This window comes from Somniosus microcephalus, chromosome 34 (assembly GCF_052327205.1).
Source record: "Somniosus microcephalus isolate GS21.2 chromosome 34, FLI_Smic_1.0, whole genome shotgun sequence".
NCBI lineage: Eukaryota > Metazoa > Chordata > Chondrichthyes > Squaliformes > Somniosidae > Somniosus > Somniosus microcephalus.
In genome coordinates this window covers 17,879,749-17,899,956 of record NC_141020.1, presented here as the reverse complement: position 1 = coordinate 17,899,956, position 20,208 = coordinate 17,879,749, and the positions used below count along the sequence as shown (strand labels likewise).

Here is a 20,208-nt window from a genome sequence, read left to right as displayed (position 1 = left end):
CGAAAGATGGAGGGGAACTTGGAGGTGGTGGTGTTCCCATGCGCCTGCTGCCCTTGTCCTTCTAGGTGGTAGAGGTCCCGGGTTTGGGAGATGCTGTCGAAGTTGCTGCAGTGCATCTTGTAGATGGTACACACTGCAGCCACGGTGCGCCGGTGGTGGAGGGAGTGAATGTGATGGATTATAAACAGAATGGGAAGATTTTGTCTGGTTCCTGCGCGTTAGGGAAGATTTACTCTGAATGCTACATTTAAAGAAATCGCAAGACTGTTAATTTTTAAATTGCTTTTTCGAATTCTTTAGAAATAGAAAATAAAGAACATCTTCCCGCTATGGTCACATCACTAATGCATGGCGAGCAGAGGAAATCGTGCCCCAGTGGCAGAATATCAGGGTGCGCCCATTTCATTAAACACAGAGGTTGTCCAACTTGATTTCTTTGTGTAGTCTGATTGGAATGTCAAGCCCCCAGCTGGACATGTGCATTTATCAGATACACTGCTGATCTCAGCCATTCATTCACAACCATGATCAACATTTCAAATACAGGAAACTTTCGATTTACCGGCACCTAAATAACCGGAAATCTCGGTTAACCGGCAAAATTCAGGAGTAGGTTCAGGTAACTTTTATTACTTGCCTTCGTCCATTTGTTGCTGTGCAAGGGTGTGGCTGCAGCTGTTGCTAAGCTACAGAGATGCTTGCAACTTGTGCCCATTGTTCTGAAGCTGTTGCTAACAGGGTTTGTTGCTTTATACGGAGCTCTGAGCTCCGTATCTTTTACTATAGCGCTCGGTTATCCGGAATTTTTGATGAACCGGCACCACGTCGGTCCCGTCCGTGCCGGATAAAAAAAAGTTTCCTGTAAACGAAGGATGGCCTTCGCTAAATGGGCAAATCTTGGGCCTTCCTCCCCCCCCCCCCCCCCCAGCTAGAATCAAACAGCACTAAAGGCCAACGGTGTCATTAATTTGTACAATCAGCTAATGTGATGAAGGCACCACGGCGGCAACCAAGACTCAAAGGCAAAAACATCTATTGGTACCGGTCTGCACGGCAATGGTGGGTCTGTGCTCACTCACTCACCATTCTGTTGAGTTTGACTATGCCGTTAGACTCTGATTTTATTGTTCTGATCTTCATTCCCTCTGCAGAAGACAGAAGAGATTATTAACATCAATGGCGCCGGAGAATTTAAGATACAACGCTCGCAGAACGAAATGGCGTACAGGATACAAAAGCAGTAACGGAATATCTTAAATTTTAAAAACATGTTGCCTCATTTAAGTAACTGTCCAGTAGTATCACCCAACCAATGCAAACATGTCATTTCCTAGCAATGTCATTAGTTAATTGTAACATGACCAGTGAGCAATGTTCCTTCTCATTTATTTTTGGCCCGCGCGGCCCCTTCAAAATTCCGTACACGCGCGGTTTTTCTATTTAAAAGCCGGCTCTCCGGCTGCGTGGAACCTTCAGAGCACTGCACGGCCGCGCAAGGGAACGTTGCCAGCGAGGTTTGTTTTTCCCAAGTGCTGTAATTGGTCCATGGAAACACTGTGACAAAAAAGAAAGCGCCTTTCACAACCTCAGGACGTCCCAACGCAGCCAATGAAGTACTTTTGAAGTGTAGTCACTGTTATAAATAATAGAGCTCATTAAAATGATGGAAGGTTTTGAGAGAGTAGAAACAGAGAGAGTATTTCCACCTGTGGGGAAGAGCAAAACTAGAGGCCATCAATATAAGATAGTCACCAAGAAATCCAATAGGGATTCTTTACCCAGAGAGTGGTGAGAATGTGGAACTCGCTACCACAGGGAGTAGTCGAGGTAAATAGCGTAGATGCATTTAAGGGGAGACCAGATAAGCATATGAGGGAGAAGGGAATAGAGGGTTATGCTGATCGAGTTAGATGAGGAATGATGGGAGGAGGCGCGAGTGAAGCGTAAATGCGGGCATGGACTGGTTGGGCTGTTTCTGTGCTGTAGGAAAGGTGGCAGCCAATTTGCGCACAGCAAGCTCCCACAAACTGCAATGGGATAATGACCAGATAGTGATGTTGGTTGAGGGATAGATATTGGTTTAGTCTCTCGTCATTGCTCCTTGGTAACCATGTGACCATGACCGGACTGACACCTCAGCAGTTTCAAGTGATCGTTCAGGGTCAAAATGATAAACGGGATAGGACAGTTTCTTCCTATTTATTTGTAAAACTGTGAGTGCTTGCTGTCCTGTACAGCATGATATGAATAGCAGTATGGTAAATAAACTTAAAAAAAATGTCAATGGGGAAAGTCCATTTCCTCTGCTTAGGGTTCAGTGATGAGGAACATTGTCATGAAGCGAGTGAGGTGTTAGAGAGGGAAGCTTTGCCACGGGGAGGAGTTGAATCAGAGATCATAGCATCTTTTAAAAGGAAACATGGGAGTGACAGACATTTCTATAGCGCCTTTCACGACCGCAGAACCTTACTGTGCGCAATTAACAGTCATGTTTTCCTATCTTGCAACAGTGACTACACTTCAAAAGTACTTCATTGGCTGTGAAGTGCTTTGGGACATCCTGAGGTCATGAAAGGCGCTAAATAAATGCAACTTTGTTTTCTTTATGGATGGTGACATGTTAATTAGCCAAACTCACCATAGGCTTCATTGATCAACTGTTCCTCTTCCTCTTCATCGTCCATTTCATCTACCAATGGAGAATAAGCATACCTGCAACCAAGGGGACAGTGGGCCGTTACTCTACGTTGCACAGCACAGTAAAGTATAGCAGCAACGCCTTGGCAACACGTATTGAAAACCCCATCTTCATATAAACACAGAACATGGAATCATACAGCATAGTTGGCCATTCAGCCCATTGCGCCCGTGCCAGCTCATTGAAAGAGCTATCCAATTAATCCCACTCCCCTGCTCTTTCCTCAGTCCTGCAAATTATTCCTTTTTAAGTATTTATCCAAGTGCCTTTTGAAAGTTACTATTGAATCTGTTTCCACTGCCGTTTCAGGCAGTGTATTCCAGATCATCATAACTTGCTGCACAAAAAGATTTCTCATTTCCCCCTGGATTTGATTCCAATTATCTTAAATCTGTGTCCTCTGATTACCAGCCCTCCTGCCAGTGGAAACAGTTTCACCTTATTTACTAGCAAAACTCTTCATAATTTTGAACACCTCTATTAAGTCTCACCTTAGCCTTCTCTGCTCCAAGGAGAACCACCCCAGCTTCTCTAGTCTCACCACATAACTGAATTCCCTTATCCCTGGTACCATTCTGGTATATCTCTTCGCCCTCTGGACATGCTCAGCAGGTTAGTCAACAACTGATAAAGGCAGTTCAACATTTTGGCTGGGTCCCTTCATATGGAAGTTTTCATGCACTTGAACTGTGGAAAAACTCTCAGCTGCGCAGTTACAGATTCCACTCTTCCAACCGTGACTTGTTTCATGGTGAGCTATGTGACACTCGGTTGAAGGACTAATGGTCACAGATGGAAGCAAACCAAGGAGATAAATTCAGAGAGCACACAAGATTTTTATTGCACATTAAATGGTATTGGAGTGGTGACTTAAGAAAACTCACTCAACACTTGGTTTGAGTATAAAACAAGGAGATTCTAGTTACAGGAAACTTTCGTTTAACTGGAGGTTAAATGTCCGGAAAGCTCTATCCACCGGCAAAATTCAGGAGTCGGTTCAGATAAGTTTTTTCACTTCTCGTTGCTTTTTTTCCTCCAGTCGTGGCTCTGCAAGGTCTAGCTGAAGCCGTTGCTTAGCTACAGAGACGCTTGCAAGCTGTGCCGACTGTTTTGAAGCTGTTGCTAAGCAACAGGGTTTGTTGCTTCACACGGAGCTCAGAAGCTCCGTGTGTTTTAACATTAGCGCTGGTTTGTCCGGCAGTTTTGATGGGACGGCACCAGCTCGGTCCCGTCAGTGCCGAATAGCACAAAGTTTCCTGTACATCACTAGTTCCTGGTTACAGAAACGTCCTGGGCAAGCTGGGCCCACGCCCGAGTATTTATACTCCTTGGACGGCGCCACCAGCTGGCCGCCCAGTGTTATTTCATGAGTCATTTCTACATGAATAGTAAGATTCATGACAAGTGGTGTGTGTTTTTTTCCCCCCATAGGATATTGGTACTAAATATGCCAGTGACAACACTATGAATAATGAACGACACTAAACCCACCTCTGGTTATTTGCAGACGGCCTCCACAAGAACATTATTACAAGCAGCAAAACAGAGAAGAGAAACCGCCAGAATGCATCTTCGATCCACAGTTCCCTCCAGTCCTGGTGCGGAATAAAACGAAAACAAAAAAAGAGACTTGCGTTTATATAGTGCATTACAAGTCTCAGAAACATTACAAAGCACTTGGCAAATGTGGCAGCCATTCTGCAAGCAGCAAGTGCCACAAGCATCACAGAGATGGCCGAACAGTTTGTTGATTTTTTGGTGGCGTTGGTTAGGAGGAATGATGACCACGATAACGGGAGAACTCCCTGCTCTTCCAATAGAGCCACTGGTCCTTTGGCTGAACAGAGCAGGGGTGATCACAGAATCACAGAAACCCCACAGTGCAGATAGAGGCCATTTCGGCCCATCGAGCCTGCACCGACACATATCCCACCCGATCCCCGTAACCCCTACACCAACACATATCCCACCCTATCCCCGTAACCCCCTGTATTTAATCCCCCTAACACTAAGGGTCAATTTATCATAGCCAATCAACCTAAACCTGCACATCTTTGGACTGTGGGAGGAAACCGGAGCACCCGGAGGAAACCCACGCAAACACGGGGAGAATGTGCAAACTCCACACAGACAGTCACCCGAGGCCGGATTTGAACCCGGGTCCCTGGCGCTGTGAGGCAACAGTGCTAACCACTATGCCTCCGTGATGTCAGGAAGCACTTCTTCACACAGAGGGTAATGGAAATCTGGAACTCCCTCCCCCCAAAAAGTTGTTGAGGCTGGGGGGGGGGGGGGTCAACTTAAAATGTCAAAAATGAGAGCGATAGATTTTTGTTAGGCAAGGGTACTAAGGGATATGGAACCAAAGCAGGTAGATGGAGTCACGATACAGGTCAGCTGTGATCTAACTGAATGGTGGAACAGGCTCGAGGGGCTGAATGGCCTCCTCCTGATCCTATGCTCCAGATGGGGCCTCGGTTTAATCTGAGGGGCGTCACCTCCAATAAACGCCGCTCTCATTCAGCACTGCACTGGGGGTGCCAGCCTAGATTATGTGCTCAAATCCTAAAAGTGGGGCTTGCACCCACGACCTTCAGACTCAGAAGAGAGTGTGCCACCAACTGAAGCAAGGCTGGCAACAACAGTAAAACTATTACAGCTAGAAACCCTTCCAAGGACTGACGACACCAGTACAGAAAGGGAGGTGGGGAAAGACAGATAAAAGATATGTTGTAACAAGGTCTATGCCTGGTTAACGGAACTGTGTTGCAACAAACTCCTTTATTAAGTTGGCTAAGGCACCCTGAAGTGCAGTTACCACGTGGGCTTTTCACCATGGCACCGTTAATCTTTGCAAGAACCATATAAATATGTTTGCTTCCCATCCCCCGGAACTAAACAGGAGGGAAGCTAACAGAGCATCGAACTTTCAACTCGGCATGCAATCGCTGCCTGCAATGTGTTTACTCACCGACTGACAGGCCGGAAGCCTGAATGTCATCGTCACCCAGATGATAAAAACCACTGAAGCTGAGGAAGGAACACAAAAACTTTTGATGCAGTTATCGTCAAGTAACTTTCCATTCTGCAGCGAGCAAAACAAAAAGTGCCAATGAAACCCGTGAAGAAATAGGAGATCAATCAATTTAAAAACACTGCATTACTTCTCTGAAGACAGGAATGGTTTTTAAAAAAAGGACACACATCTTGTAGATTTTCTCCTCCTCCCCTCCATTTTATACATTGTGACGCTCAACTTTTGAGGACCCACCGGGGTCACACACTATTCCCCAACCAAATGGGCAGGCAGCTGGCGTATATGTCTCAGTTCTATACCAGGCAGTGCAGTTACCAACTAAGTCAGAGATCAGCACGAATGGAGAAATGCTGCTGTATTACACCTTTCCAAATCTTGCTTTCATATTTAGAATAACCATTAGCCTCATAATTTCCAAGATGGTCGAAATGAACTCTTGACCCTGGGACTGATACCTCCCAATACTGGGCACGAGCAAAGGTTCCTGGATTACAAATGCAAGAAGGGTGTCACTTAAACTTAATGCACTTCTATAAACATTGCTCTTCCCTCAAAGACCACCCCCCCCCCCCGCAAATTAACGCTGAGCAACAATTGGGAGACTTACCAAAAACAGCAAATATTAAAGTGTTTGTGAAGTGCCGGTATAGCGAGAGTTTCACCAGAGCTCTTCGGAGTTTCAGCTGCTTCATTGTCTGGGACAGGCTAATGAAGATGTGTCAAAGGGTCAAGGAAACTACAACTTGTTGGAAAAAAGTAATTAAGATTTTTTTTTGTGCTGGACAGCCCCTCACCCAAGCTGCAGAAACAGGTTGGTACCCACAATATAACCAGCTCTTAACCAAACTTGGCACACCCATTACTGGTAATAAAGAACATTCATTTGTAAAAGTTCATTGGGGGGGGGGGGGGGGGGGGGGGAGAAAGGCGAGGGGGTTGGAAAATTCAGAATGGAAAATCAATTCAGTACAAGATTAATACAAATATTCAATTTCTGGGGGATAGGGGACTGGGGGATATTTTTGCTCTGGAGCCCAGTGCTACTTTCACCACCAGAATTTGAAGTAGGGAGGGAAAGAAAAGAGGCGAAGGAAAAACTCCGTCAGTGTAAGTGGTGATCAGAGAGGTTTTGTTGTTAAGAAAAAAAAAAGGGCAATGTGTTAGGACTCCACCAAACGATGGGGCATTCTGTTGGCCGTCAAATGGTTCTTTGGGCAACACGGTGCTTTACCACAAGTAGGTATTGCGGCCAAGTAAATCACAACAGTTAACAGGGAATTAGACAGATAAATACGAGAAAGTGGTAAAGGTACAGGGAGAGAATAAAAGGAAGTGGTATTACAGTAGATAGATCTGGTGGGGAAAACCAGCACTGGGGTAGACACGATGGGCCAAACGGCCTCCTTCTGCAGCAACATGTCTGTGAAACCTTGCTTCGTGGTTTCAGTGCAGGAGGAGTAAACGAGATCAGTACAACTGAAACTCAGATCATGCACACTTTTACCGGGATGGACTCCCCTGTATTACATGGAGAGCCACTTTTTAGCAAAGCACCCAGTATTATAAGCACTATTACACATTAGCCACTTTGATAGGTCCTCTATCTTTGCTAGAAACATTTCACAATCTGGTTCAAACAAAAGCAAACTTATCACAGGGTGGGTTACATTGCAACCTCTCTCTTGGATTATTGCATAAATCAGATACTTCAATGTGCAAGTATCACTTATACCTATATGCAACTGAAACTAAACATTCAGTGGCTTAATCAAGTATTTGCGAGGGAAAAAAATACTCAGCACCTAATACTGGCACTCGCCTCTGCCCTCTCCAAAGTACTCTCCTCTTCCCCCTCCAAATTTAATACTGGCACTCTCCTCTTCCCCCTCCAAAGGTATTTCTGGCACTCTCCTCTATTACCCCCCCACCCCACCAGGGTAATGTGGCACTCTCCCCCTCACACCCTGGAAGCCTCCATCCTGCCCTCTTCCCTTCAGCCCCTTTCCCCTCTATGCTGTTACTACCCGAGCGCTGCTGTTATTTGACTTGATTCCGGCTAGGCATGCTGCTGGTGGGATCGGCTGCTCTTGCATTCCTAGCAGGAGTGGTGTTGAGAGGAGAGAAGCCCTGGTTATACTGATTTCAGTCAGCAAACAGGGGCTAGGCCCCCCCAAAACGCTCACGTTTGGCATTCATGGTGACGGCTGATCTGATGGGGGCAGGCACCGTTTTCCTGTGCTGGATACTGAACTGCGACAGCTCTGCACTCAGCCTTGGCTCCTGGTGCCCCAGCCTCACTCAATGCTTATGGTGTAACTGTAGAAGAGGGTGAAGACAGTGAAACAAAAAGTGCAGAAAGGCCACGGGTCAGCATTGAGTCTTAAACACCAACTGGGAGGTGTTTTTTTTTCTAATTCACAATTTTTGGTGGGGGCAGGTGAAGTGAGAACGTGAACATTGGGTAATCTAAGTCTTATCCATGGAGAATTCCATGAAGTAGCAAAATTCAGTGTGGAAATCTAGATATATTGGGCGGAGTCAGCAATCTGTGATCAATGAAGTTAACGACCTAAGCAGCTTTAACTTGGAAAAGTTGAGTTTATAAAAACATAACTCACGCTTAAAAAACTGGTCCAGCTCACGCCGCACTAGCACGTTATCTTGGCCAAGGGGTTGAACAAAATGGCCCCTCGACGGCCCCAAGGTGCGAGGCACTTCCCAGGCTGTCTCGTCCTCCCAGTTGTGTGTCTGTGAGGAACTGCCTAGCAGCCTCTCCTAATTATCTGCTCTGACCCCATGACAGTCAAGATTGAGACTTTGTACTTTTTCCAATGTGGATAAAGTACATTTTGATAAAGTGCCTTAATAGCAAACAGCACATCCTTGAACAGCTTGTATTATTTGGGATGCAGTGACCCAGTTACTATGGTAAGCTCGGGCTGCTTCGAGTTTTGAACTCTGAATTGGGACAGTTTCTATCATTTCTGTATCTCTGATGCATAGTCCACCACCATTTCAGTGTCTGCCTCCAATCCCCTTTTGAGGAGTATTTGGATGCACCAGATTGGGATCAGGGACAGAATCTGTAACCACGGCACTGTGAAGCACGCAGAGACATAAAGCAGAATGCAAATGGGCAGTGTAGGATTAACTTCTCCCGTCTCGGCAGCTTTACCAGAACAACCACCTCACTCTCAGCCTGGCAGCCAACAGCAGTGCCTTGCAGCCTCCCTTCCAGACCAGTCCGATGAGTAATGTGATTGGATGCATTACATTCATCTGTGATGACCTGTTACAATTTACAGTGGGGAACTGCTTCAGATACTGCAAGATCACAGCACGATCCTTTGGAAACCCAACAAAACAATGGGAATTCAAGCTTGGTTAGACTGAACAGCTATTAACTTGAATTGTACATTAATATACGGCCCTTTACGTAGCGCTCTTTCGATAGCATGGAGGGAAAACTCTGGGTTTGAAATAAAACCCATATACCTGCCTGAAGACTTAATCTAACTAGATGTTTGGACTTGGCTTCGTACTGACAGGTCTCCCCATTACACAGAAGATAAATCTTTAATGGAACTATTTTTGGGCTCTTGGAATCTCCATTGGCCTGAGACAGAGAGGGTTTAATTCCTGGAAGGCAACCAACAAAAATTGAAAAATATTTATTTTCTAACAGACTCAACGCGGACGAGCCAAGCATCAAGCAGCGAGAGGATATCCACCAGCAGAGTGAAGAGTCAAGTATAGCAAGGGGGATGGCAGCCAGCAGCACTATATCATCCTGATTCTAAGAAACAGAAAGACAGAGAGAGTACACAAGAGTGGGGGGGGGGGGGGAAAAGCATCACATACAGTAAGCTAGCACACAGTAGGGAGGAATCAGGTCTCTCTTTGGGAACAGCCATTTAGATCGCAACAAGGTCTCAGTATTTGACTGTAGCCTCGAGTTTGCCACGTACTCCAGTGTTGTCACTAGGAATTCATTCAAGCATAATGGTGGGTTCTCGGAGGTTTCCGTGTCATGCCGACATGAAATGAGAACACCCTGCAGCAGCACAGTCACAGAGTTTGCCTTTCTAAAGTTGTGCTGTCTCTTTTTTTTTTTTTTGAGTTGCCTCACTGATGGTCAGAGGCCCATCACTGGTGGTTGTAGCGGTGGCAGCAATTCACAGGATCCGAAGATAAATATGGCCGAGAAAAAACAGTCAGCCCGTCTTAGTTCATCCATCTGAAAAGATTCGACACTCTTCCAAGCGCAGCACCTAATGTTTCCTTAAATGATTCCATGGTTTGCCCTCACTACTCTACCTGGAAGTTAATGAAAGAAAGACTTGCCTTTATATAGCGCCTTTCATGACCTCAGGACGTCCCAAAGAACTTTACAGCCAATGAAGTACTTTTGAAGTGTAGTCACTGTTGTAATGTAGGAAAACTGGCAGCCAATTTGCGCACAGCAAGCTCCCACAAACAGCAACGTGATAATGACCAGATAAGCTGTTTTTAAGTTCATTCAATGTATTGAACACTCTTTGTATAAAAGAATTTCCTGCCTTTATTAGTTTGAAGCAATGGCCTTTTGTCCCATCCTCTTCTGGATTTACCTTTATCACACCCTTTACTATCTTGCAAACCTCCAAGATCAACTGCCTCTATCGCGTGAATGTCTCTCTCGTTGTCTAAAACTGTAGACAATATTCAAGCTGCGGTCCGAGTAGTACCAGATACAATTTCAGTAGGACTTCCTTGGACTTGTACTCTACTGTTTGGGCTGTTTTCAACTGTTACAACTTCTTTACCCAGAGAGTGGTTAAACTATGGTCCTTGCTACCACAGAGAAGTGGAAGCAAATAGAGTTATGCTGATAGGGTTAGATGAAGTAGGGTGGGAGGAGGCTTGTGTGGAGCATAAACAGTTGGGCCGAATGGCCTGTTTCCGTGCTGTAATAAGTGCTATGTAATATAGCTCAGCATTCTGTCAACTGCTGCTCTGCAATGATTGGACAGGTCGAGTAGAGTCTACCAAGGTCCCTGGATCTATTCTTCACTCTTAACAATACCAACACTATTCGTGGAGTATGTGTCATGCATTTTACCTTCTCATGTTTAGAATTGCTGATATTAAATTCGCACTTTATAATTGCCGATATTAAATTTTGTCCACCATTCCGCCCACTTGCGTATTTTACCCAATTTGTTTTGTACTCCCCATGAAGCTGGCTCAGAATCAACTGAGCCTCAACATCTTCAAAATTCACCAATTTGCAGAGAGTTTCTGACTGGAAGTCACTGATGCAAATTAGAAACATCCCCGGTCACCCTGTGCAATGCTCTCTTCCTCCCCTCCCCACCCCCCCCCCCCCACCACACTGACAACTCCTTTAACAAATACCCACTGTTTTCTGTCCTTCAGCCAATCTCTTATTCATTCTCAAGGTTTACTCTGAATCCCCATGGTTTTGAGGTTTGATAGTAGCCTTTCAGTGAACTTTATTGAATGCTTTTTTGGAAGTCGAAGTACACTACATTGCGGGGCTTGCTACAGACCAACTGGGATGCCACTTTGTCAAAAACCTGAGATGTTGAGTATCACACAAGCAGCATACTGACCCAGCATGAAGGTCTCTTGGATTAATACTGTGGCGTTCAGGTACCAAGATGCTAAAATAAGCCTAGTGACAACACTGCATTCCAAGTTAAATACTTTGTACACGAGGAAAGCTTAAAACTATTGTTCCCCAAGAGCTACCAGAATTCTAGATCCCTCCGACTCGATTAGCTCGCCAGGCCTATCTGGGAGACTTTGCAGTTCTATGTTGAAGAGGTTAAAAAATCTCAATAGCCATTCTCGAGAATTTCTTGACTTTTGTGGCCTACAATGATAGACAGCGAGCTCCTCCAGCAAAACGAAACGTGCCAGAAAACAGGTTTCTGCTGCGAGCTGTTAAGCGGCCTACAATAGTCAAAATCAATGTGCTTTATATTACAAATTGACCGCAAATCTTGAGGTAGTTAAAATGATGAATTAATTAGGGAGCTTCACATGATCTTGTTTTGAACTTGCTCTATGCTCCGGAAACCAGGACAACGATACTGGGGAATGGATAGAGTGAATAAAAATAACAAAAAAACCCAATGCCCAGGATACGGTAAAACGCTGCAAACTCCGAGGTCACAAGAATGGCTGGTATGGTAAAAGGACAGATCACGCTGGTGCATTAAGCAGATGCTCGACTGAGGTTGGGGCTGAGGCACATTGTTGGGGCACAGAAGAGGGAGCTTTATCAAGCCAGCCAGCTTACACCAGACCTGGAAGTACCTGATGCAGACACTTAGTCGGAGTGGAAAATATTCAATTTTCAGCGCTGGTGCTCAACAAAGCATGAAAATTGAAATTAGCGGCATTACGAAGCTGAAACCACCACACGCCAACAATAGCGTGTTTAAATTCAGTCCACACTTTCTCCGAAGCAAAGCAGAGCGAGACTCCTTCCTCCAGGGATTCTCATTCTGCATTGTGCTGGTGTCAGGTTGACACTGGATTCAGCTTAACCTTTCTCAGCATATGACAAGGTGGTGCGTTATGGACTCAAGCCTTCAATCTCCTGTGCCCCAGCCTCCCCGGTTCCCACTCTCAGCCAGGTCACTGTGGGGAAGCACAGCACGAGTCTTTGCCATGCGCCCCCTTGCAACACCGAATTTCAAAGTGTCACTCAGAGGCCTGGGAGCAGACTAGCTATCCGGCTTCTCAATTATGGATTGTGCAAAGGACAGTACAGGAAAGAGGAAATGCCACAGCTGCACACCAAGGAAGAAAACCCACCTGCATTTTTATTTAATAGGCTTTCGAATTGCTGTTCACAGGGGGGACTGTAAGGATTCCTATCCATCTGAACCAAAGCACACCATGAGCACAGTGCCTCGAGAGTTCTGTATTTTTCTGCATTTATTCACTTGCATTTACCAAAAAGCATTTTCTGCAAAGGTGGCACAATTTTCCTTTGGGTAGCCAACACTGACCATCTCTGGGGGCAGACCCAGGGAGCATGGCAATATTTGCAAGGGACCCCCAACACAGAAAAGTCTGAAACCCAGCGTTTAGTTCATACTATCTGCCATACACAGAAGGGAAAAGGAGGGCAGGTAACGGTGCCAATTCCACTTTTTTTACTCCGCCTGTGTACAAGAGTGCTGCACGTCTCTCCATTTCATCCAAATTTACTCGGCAATTTAGAACCGATTCATTAGTAAAAGCTCAGGTTTAGCAGCCAGCATTAAGCAGGAGGCAGATCAGACTTTGCACATTTAGACACTGGAGTGACACACGGTTTAATGGGCAGGTTTGCACCCAATCATCGTGCAGCTTACGAGCCACGTCGTGAATATGATTAAATAACTCTAAACAAACGACAACATAAAATCTCTCAAAACCCCCCCTGTCAGAAGTTAGTAAGAGACCCAAGGGAGGGGAGGGGGAGGGAGGGAAAAAGGATATCCACCATACAATACAGGAGTCTATTAACGCGAGAGAAATCTCACAGATGGTCATGGCTGCCACAGGGTGCTCCTAAAGAGGGACATCAATGTTAGTTAATATAACTAGTACAGTAACCTGGAGGGATTCCGTATCGTATATCCTAAATAAGGAGCTCGTTTTCTTCCTCCAGCCCAAGGGAGCAACTCTACTCTTCCACACACTGATGCAGGCTCCCGTTATATACCTGTTAAGTAGCCTGGGATTACTCTGGTGTTGGCTCTCGACTCCAGATACTGCAGACAAACCTCCAGACTCCCGCTGCATCGGCAGGCAAGTGGAACTGGTCTGTGGCACTGGGAGAGGGAAGCTAGCACAAATGACCCAGCATCCTCCCGGATAGATCAACTTCTGAGGTATAGAAATCCATTTTTACTGGAGGCACATGTCTAACTATACCCAGGTTATTCAGCATTGCATAAAAACCTTGAGTTTCTGCACGTACCTCTTGCAGTGCAGTTTGCGGTTCAGTTTTTTTAATGGAAAATTGCTAAATAAGTGAATGGATCCAAACAACAGATCACTTGCCCAATTATCATTAATCTTCATCATCAGTTCGCCTGCACAGCTTGGATGAGCTGCACCAGACATACATTCATCAGGGCTCGTATACAGCAGCAAAACAATCATCACCCGCCCCAGCAAATTTTCTCCCCTCCCGAAGGCGACAGCTCGAGTTGCGGCATTTAAAGAAAAATTCATTCATGGGACGTGGGCGTCGCCGGCAATTATTGCCCATCCCTAGTTGCCCCTTGAGAAGCTGGTGGTGAGCCGCCTTCTTGAACCGCTGCAGTCCGTGTGGTGAAGGTACTCCCACGGTGCTGTTAGGGAGGAAGTTCCAGGATTTTGACCCAGCGGCGATGAAGGAACGGCCGATATATGTCCAAGTCAGGATGGCGAGAGACTTGGAGAGGAACTTGGAGGTGGTGGTTTCCCGTGCATCTGCTACCCTTGTCCTTCAGGGTGGTAGAGGTCGCGGGTTTGGGAACTGCTGTCGAAGAAGCCTTGGCGAGTTGCTGCAGTGCATCCTACCGATAGCACAGACTGCAGCCACTGGTGCGCTGCTGAAGAGTCCCCGGAATGCCAGCACCCATCCAGCGCTTCACCCAAATTCACCATTCTCCACCTGTGAACCGCAACTACAAGTGTTGGCAGGCTATTCGACTGGGCAGGGCGTCACAGCCAATCTGATCCTGTCCCTATGTCCATACTTTTCTAGTGGTCAGGAAGCAGTGATTCCGGAGCAGGTACCGTGGCTGATTCCTCCCGCCCCCCCCCCCCTTGCCAGCCAATGGCAAACATGGCACTTACCCGGCCTGCATAACTCAGTACAACACGGGGTGCTGCAGTTAACCTCTAAGCCATCAAGGAAAACAATTAGTTCATGATTTTTGGAGAACTAAAATGCAACAGTACCAGCAGCAATGCTCCCGTTAAGCTGTGCGGCTGAGCAGCAGTCTGACGGTCCCGCGCAGGTCGGTCACTGGCTTTTGAATGAAAAACCGCGCACACGCAGAAATTTGAATGGGCCGCACAGCCCCTTAAAGGGGTCGCGCACCCAAAAAAAGAGGGAACATTGACCACCACGACAGAGTTTTGTGTGTACAGTTCCTCACACGGTGAGTGCCAAACCTCAGCCGAAGGGGAAAAGCCACTCAGCATTCCCTTGTGTCCAGTTTAAGAGCAGCATTGGCAGAGATGTGGCAGATCATCTTGCACAGATAGGGAATAGTGGGCAGCACAAGGGGAACTGGGGTAGATGAGAGACAAAGAAAAATAGACTCGGGCACAGTTCCCATGGATTGGAGGGTAGCTAATGTAACCCCACTGTTTAAAAAAGGTGGTAGAGAGAAAGTGGGGAATTATAGACCGGTAAGCCTGACATCGGTAGTGGGGAAAATGCTAGAGTCCATTATAAAAGATGTAATAGCAGAGCACTTGGAAAACAGCGACAGGATCGGACAAAGTCAACATGGATTTACAAAAGGTAAATCGTGCTTGACTAGTCTACTGGAATTTTGAGAGGATGTAACTGGTAGAATAGATAAGGGAGAACCAGTGGATGTGGTGTATTTGGACTTTCAGAAGGCTTTCGATAAGGTCCCGCATAAGAGATTGGCGTGTAAAGTTAAAGCACATGGGATTGGGGGTAAGGTACTGACTTGGATAGAGAACTGGTTGGCAGACAGGAAGCAAAGAGTTGGAATAAATGGGTTGTCATAAATCTCATCATTGAGAAACTACCTATGAATGAACACTGGACGGCCAGCTGGTGGCGCCGTCCAAGGAGTATAAATACTCGGGCGTGGGCCCCAGCTTGCCAGGGACATTTTGTAAGACAAGGAACTAGTGAAGTACAACTAGACCTCCATGTTCTGAAACAAGTTGATTAAAGCCTTGCTTTATACTCAAACCAAGTGCGTAGAGTTTTATTACTTCACGGGTCTTTTTCCGAGTGCCAGGCAGTGACTAGTGGGGTACCGCAGGGATTGGTACTAGGACCCCAGCTATTCACAATATATATATATAAATGATCTAGACGAGGGAACTAGATGTAATATCTCCAAGTTTGCAGAGGACACAAAGCTGGGTGGGCGTGTGTGCTGTGAGGAGGATGCAGAGAAACTCCAGTATGATTTGGACAGGTTGGGTGATTATACTGCATCTGCCATGCATCTGCCCAATGTGGATAAATGCAAGGTTATCCACTTCGGTGGCAAAAACAGGAAGACAGATTATTATCTGATGGGCAATAGATTGGGAAAAGGGGAAGTGCAACGAGACCTGGGTGTCCTTGTGCACCAGTCGCTGAAGGTAAGCATGCAGGTGCAGCAGGCGGTTAAGAAGGCAAATGGTATGTTGGCCTTCGTAGCGAGGGGGTTTGAGTACAGGAGCAAGGATGTCTTGCTGCAGTTGTACAGGGCCTTGGTGAGACCACACCTTGAGTATTGTGTGCAGTTTTGGTCGCCTTATCTGAGGAAGGATGTTCTTGCCATGGAGAGAGTGCAGCGAAGATTCACCAGACTGATACCTGGGATGGCAGGAATGACGTATGAGGAGAGATTGGGTCAATTAGGCTTATATTCGCTAGAATTTAGAAGAATGAGAGGGGATCTCATTGAAACTTATAAAATTCTAACAGGACTAGACAGACTGGATGCAGGAAGGATGTTCCCGATGGCGGGGGAGTCCAGAACCAGGGGTCACTGTCTAAGGATAAGGGGTAAGCCATTTAGGACTGAGATGAGGAGGAATTTCTTCACCCAGAGAGTGGTGAACCTGTGAAATTCTCTACCACAGAAGGCAGTTGAGGCCAACTTATTAAATATATTCAAGAAGAGAAAATAAAAATTCAGCAGTGCTACTTTGAAGCACTGACTCAGCTCAGCAATGACTGGGAATCAAACCTGCCACTTATTTTAGAATGTCACGTATACATTTTCAAGAGCTCAGTAGTTCATTGCACTCTTGTGCAAAAAGTCGTCGCCGGTTTTGTCAAGTGTAAAATTAGCCAGAATCCAGAACCATGCAAACCCCTGCACTGCCAGGGTGCTATTATGGGTTACAGATAAGATGCACTGCAGCAACTCGCCAAGGCTTCTTCAACAGCACCTCCCAAACCCACGACCTAGAAGGACAAGGGCAGCAGGCGCACGGGACCACCACCTCTTCCAAGTTCCCCAAGTCACACACCATCCTGACTTGGAAATGTATCGGCCGTTCCTTCATCGTCGCTGGGTCAAAATCCTGGAACTCCCGCCCTAACAGCACTGCGGAAGCACCTTCACCACACAGACTGCAGCGGTTCAAGAGACATTAGGGATGGGCAATAAATGCTGGCCTTGCCTGCGACACCCACATCCCGTGAATGAATACAAAAACACTGTGAATTACAGGTTAATGCTGGTGAAAAGATTGGGCAATGAAAAGGGCTGCCTTTGCTCTTGACAAATTCTTGTTCAAGTAAAAAAAAAACAGCCCAGTCCACAAACCCTGCTCTATGTCCACACATACCATCCGCTTCCCGAACCCCTCTCACCAAAAATTCCAGTTCGGCATCTTTATAGATTTTCTTACCACAGTCACTCGCAGGACTCCCTCCACTGATGAAAACAGCAGGTACAGCAGGCCGATGCCAACTACTTGATTCGAAGTGGTTCCCAACCGAGGCCTGTTTAAACGGGAAATAAATGTTTCATCAGCAGGAACGGCTGGCTTTCATTTTCACAAAATACTTCAGCTGCTTTTGGACACCTTTCAGTGCCGAGCAGAAGCCCAATGCAGGACCCCTCTCTGTCGGGAATGTGCAGCTCTGACAAAAGGTCATCGACCTGAAACATTAACTCTGTGTTTCTCTCGCCGCAAATGCTGCCTGACCTGCTGAGTATTCCCAGCATTTTCTGTTTTTATGTGCAGCGAGGCCAGGGCTGAGGCTTTTCCCTTGGAGCCTACTTTTCCTGCATGAGCCTAGAGACCGAGCGTCAGCAGGATGTTTGAAAGAAAGAACTTGCATTTCTATAGCGCCTTTCACGACCTCAGAACTTCCCAAAGTGCTTTATAGCCAATGAAGTACATTTGAAGTGTAGTCATAAGAACATAAATAGGAGCAGGAGACGACCATTTGCCCCCTCGAGCCTGCTCCACCATTCAATAAGGTCATGGCTGATCATCTACCGCAACTCCACTTATCCCCGTGTAGCCTGGTTCTGCTCCTACTGTGTTCTAATTCTGTGTTAGATTTCAGGAGATGGTTTTATTCCTGTTCCTGGCTGGGGTGGAGATCGCCTTTACAGAAGGTAAGTACTGTAGAAAATATAGGGACAGAGTGATCTCCTGGAAGAATTTCGATCGCCTAGATGGGTCGGAGAGGAATTTCCCAGATTTTTTTCTCCCAAATTGGCCATTGGGTCTTTTATCTGGTTTTTCGCCTCTCCCGGGAGATCACATGGGTTCGGGTGGATGCAGAGTGATAGAAGATTTGAGGTTAGGATCAGATCAGCCATGATCTTATTGAATGGCGGAGCAGGCTCGAGGGGCCGATTGGCCTACTCCTGCTCCTATTTCTTATGTTATGTTCTTATCTCCATATCCCTCGATCCCCTTCATATCCAAAAATCTATCGCTCTCAGTCTTGAATATACTCAGTGACTCAGCATCCACAGCCCTCTGGGTTAAAGAATTCCAAAGATTCACAGCCCTCTGAGTGAAGACATTTCTCCTCAGCTCGGTCCTAAATAGCCGACCCCTTATCCTGAGATTATGGCCCCTAGTTCTAGACTCTTCAGCTAGGGGAAACAGTCAATCAGCATCTGCCCTGTCAAGCCTGCCAAGAATCTTCTATGTTTCAATGAGATCACCTTTCATATTTCTATAGGACAACCCTCTCATCCCAGGAATCAATCTAGTGAACCTTCATAGTCACTGTTGCAATGTAGGAAACGTGGCAGTCAATTTAAACACAGCAAGGTCCCACAAACAGAAATGTGATAATGACAAGATAATCTGTTTGAGTGATGTTGATTGAGGGATAACTGTTGGGGAGGACAGAGGAGAACTCATTTTTACTTATATTTTATCCACACCTTTGTTTTGGCCCTCCCCCTCTTTTTCTCTCTCCCACATGGCAGCTGTGTCTCATTCTGCCAGCGCATTTCACACCTAATCTAGAGCCGTCTTTTGTCTCCACTAGTCCTATCACCATCTCATCTCGTTTTGAATACCTCAATGTCTCTTCTCTTTTGTTCTCTCCCAGCCTGGCCTCTTAATCTATTTCATTCCCTGTGCCTCTTTAGTCTTGATAAAGGGTTTTGACCCGAAACGTTGACTCTATTTTCTCTCCACGGATGTTGCCTGGCCTGCTGAGTTTTTCCAGCATTTTCTGTTGTTATTACAGAGGAGAACTCCCCTGCTCTTCTTTGAATAGTGCGTGGGATCTTTTACTTCCAACCGAGAGGGCAGACAGGGCCAGAGTTTAACATCTCATCAGCACCTCAGACAGTGCAGCACTCCCTCAGTACAGCACTGGAGCGTCATCTTAGGTTATGCGCTCAAATCTCTGGAGTGGGGCTTGAACCCGCAACCTTCTGACTAAGAGGCGAGGGTGCTACCCACTGAGCCACAGCCCAATCCTGGCCTCACTCCACGCAGTTTCCAGGAGTCATTCGCAGCATCCGTGAATGGGAACCCTAGCTGATTTCCCACCTCCCATTCTTTCCTTGGCCATGGGGTACTGAAGCCAATTTTAGCACCATCTTCAGATCAGGCAATTCGGTGCAGACTGGGGGTTGTTAACAGAGGCCCTTCTTAGGCCGTATAGCTCAGTTCCACACTAGTTGCAACCTGTAATATGCAAGGCAACCGCACGGCAACGCAAGAGGCAACGGGCACACAATACATCTTACTTGACAATACCGTAGCCAAGCCCAGCGATAATGACCAGGATCCGAGCGAGGGTGCGTTTCACAGCTGACAGCAGCTCTGCAAAAATCACTGCCCCGTGAACTGCAAGCGAGAGTGTTAAATGAGAATTAGATGTCATTTGTAGCTGGGTGTCTCAATATTAAAGAGACTGCTGTATCACCCCAAATACATTTATGAATACTTTGGAACTTAAAAAGTAAATCAGTATTTTCTGAAAATACAGGAATGAGGATGGCTAAAAACAAAGAGAAATTTTAAGTGATTTTTTTGCTCCTGAAGTAGATGGGGGCTCGTGTTGGGGTCTAGGCCCATGGGGGCTAGCATCCCTCCTGTACCTTGCCCACATTAATCATGTGAGAGGCTTGACATCGAGTGCCAGAAGATTATGACTGTGCAGGGGTCACAGCCAAGCTCAATCCTGTCTTCACCCAACACCCGCGACCTTGCAGGCATCAACCAATCAGTAGTGGGAGCCCTGGCTGATTTATTTCCTCCTCCACCCACTTTAATTTAA

At 46.3% G+C, this 20,208-nt stretch overlaps 1 protein-coding gene across 2 annotated transcripts in view; it reads right to left on the bottom strand.

Annotated features, from left to right (window-relative positions):
- LOC147096841 (Golgi-pH regulating cation channel-like) overlaps positions 1-20,208 on the bottom strand; it is a 71,393-nt gene that overhangs the window by 12,160 nt on the left and 39,025 nt on the right. Inside the window, exons 12-19 of one of the 2 annotated variants that reach the window (XM_085973523.1) lie at positions 19,676-19,775; positions 17,352-17,445; positions 9,463-9,531; positions 6,343-6,451; positions 5,670-5,728; positions 4,190-4,293; positions 2,639-2,712; positions 1,084-1,145 (exon numbers count right to left, since the gene is read on the bottom strand). In XM_085973523.1, the coding sequence (XP_085829649.1) occupies positions 1,084-1,145; positions 2,639-2,712; positions 4,190-4,293; positions 5,670-5,728; positions 6,343-6,451; positions 9,463-9,531; positions 17,352-17,445; positions 19,676-19,775 (671 nt within the window). Of the gene's footprint in view, positions 1-1,083; positions 1,146-2,638; positions 2,713-4,189; positions 4,294-5,669; positions 5,729-6,342; positions 6,452-9,462; positions 9,532-13,235; positions 13,308-17,351; positions 17,446-19,675; positions 19,776-20,208 lie in introns of both variants that reach the window. The other variant, XM_085973522.1, reaches the window with a different exon arrangement.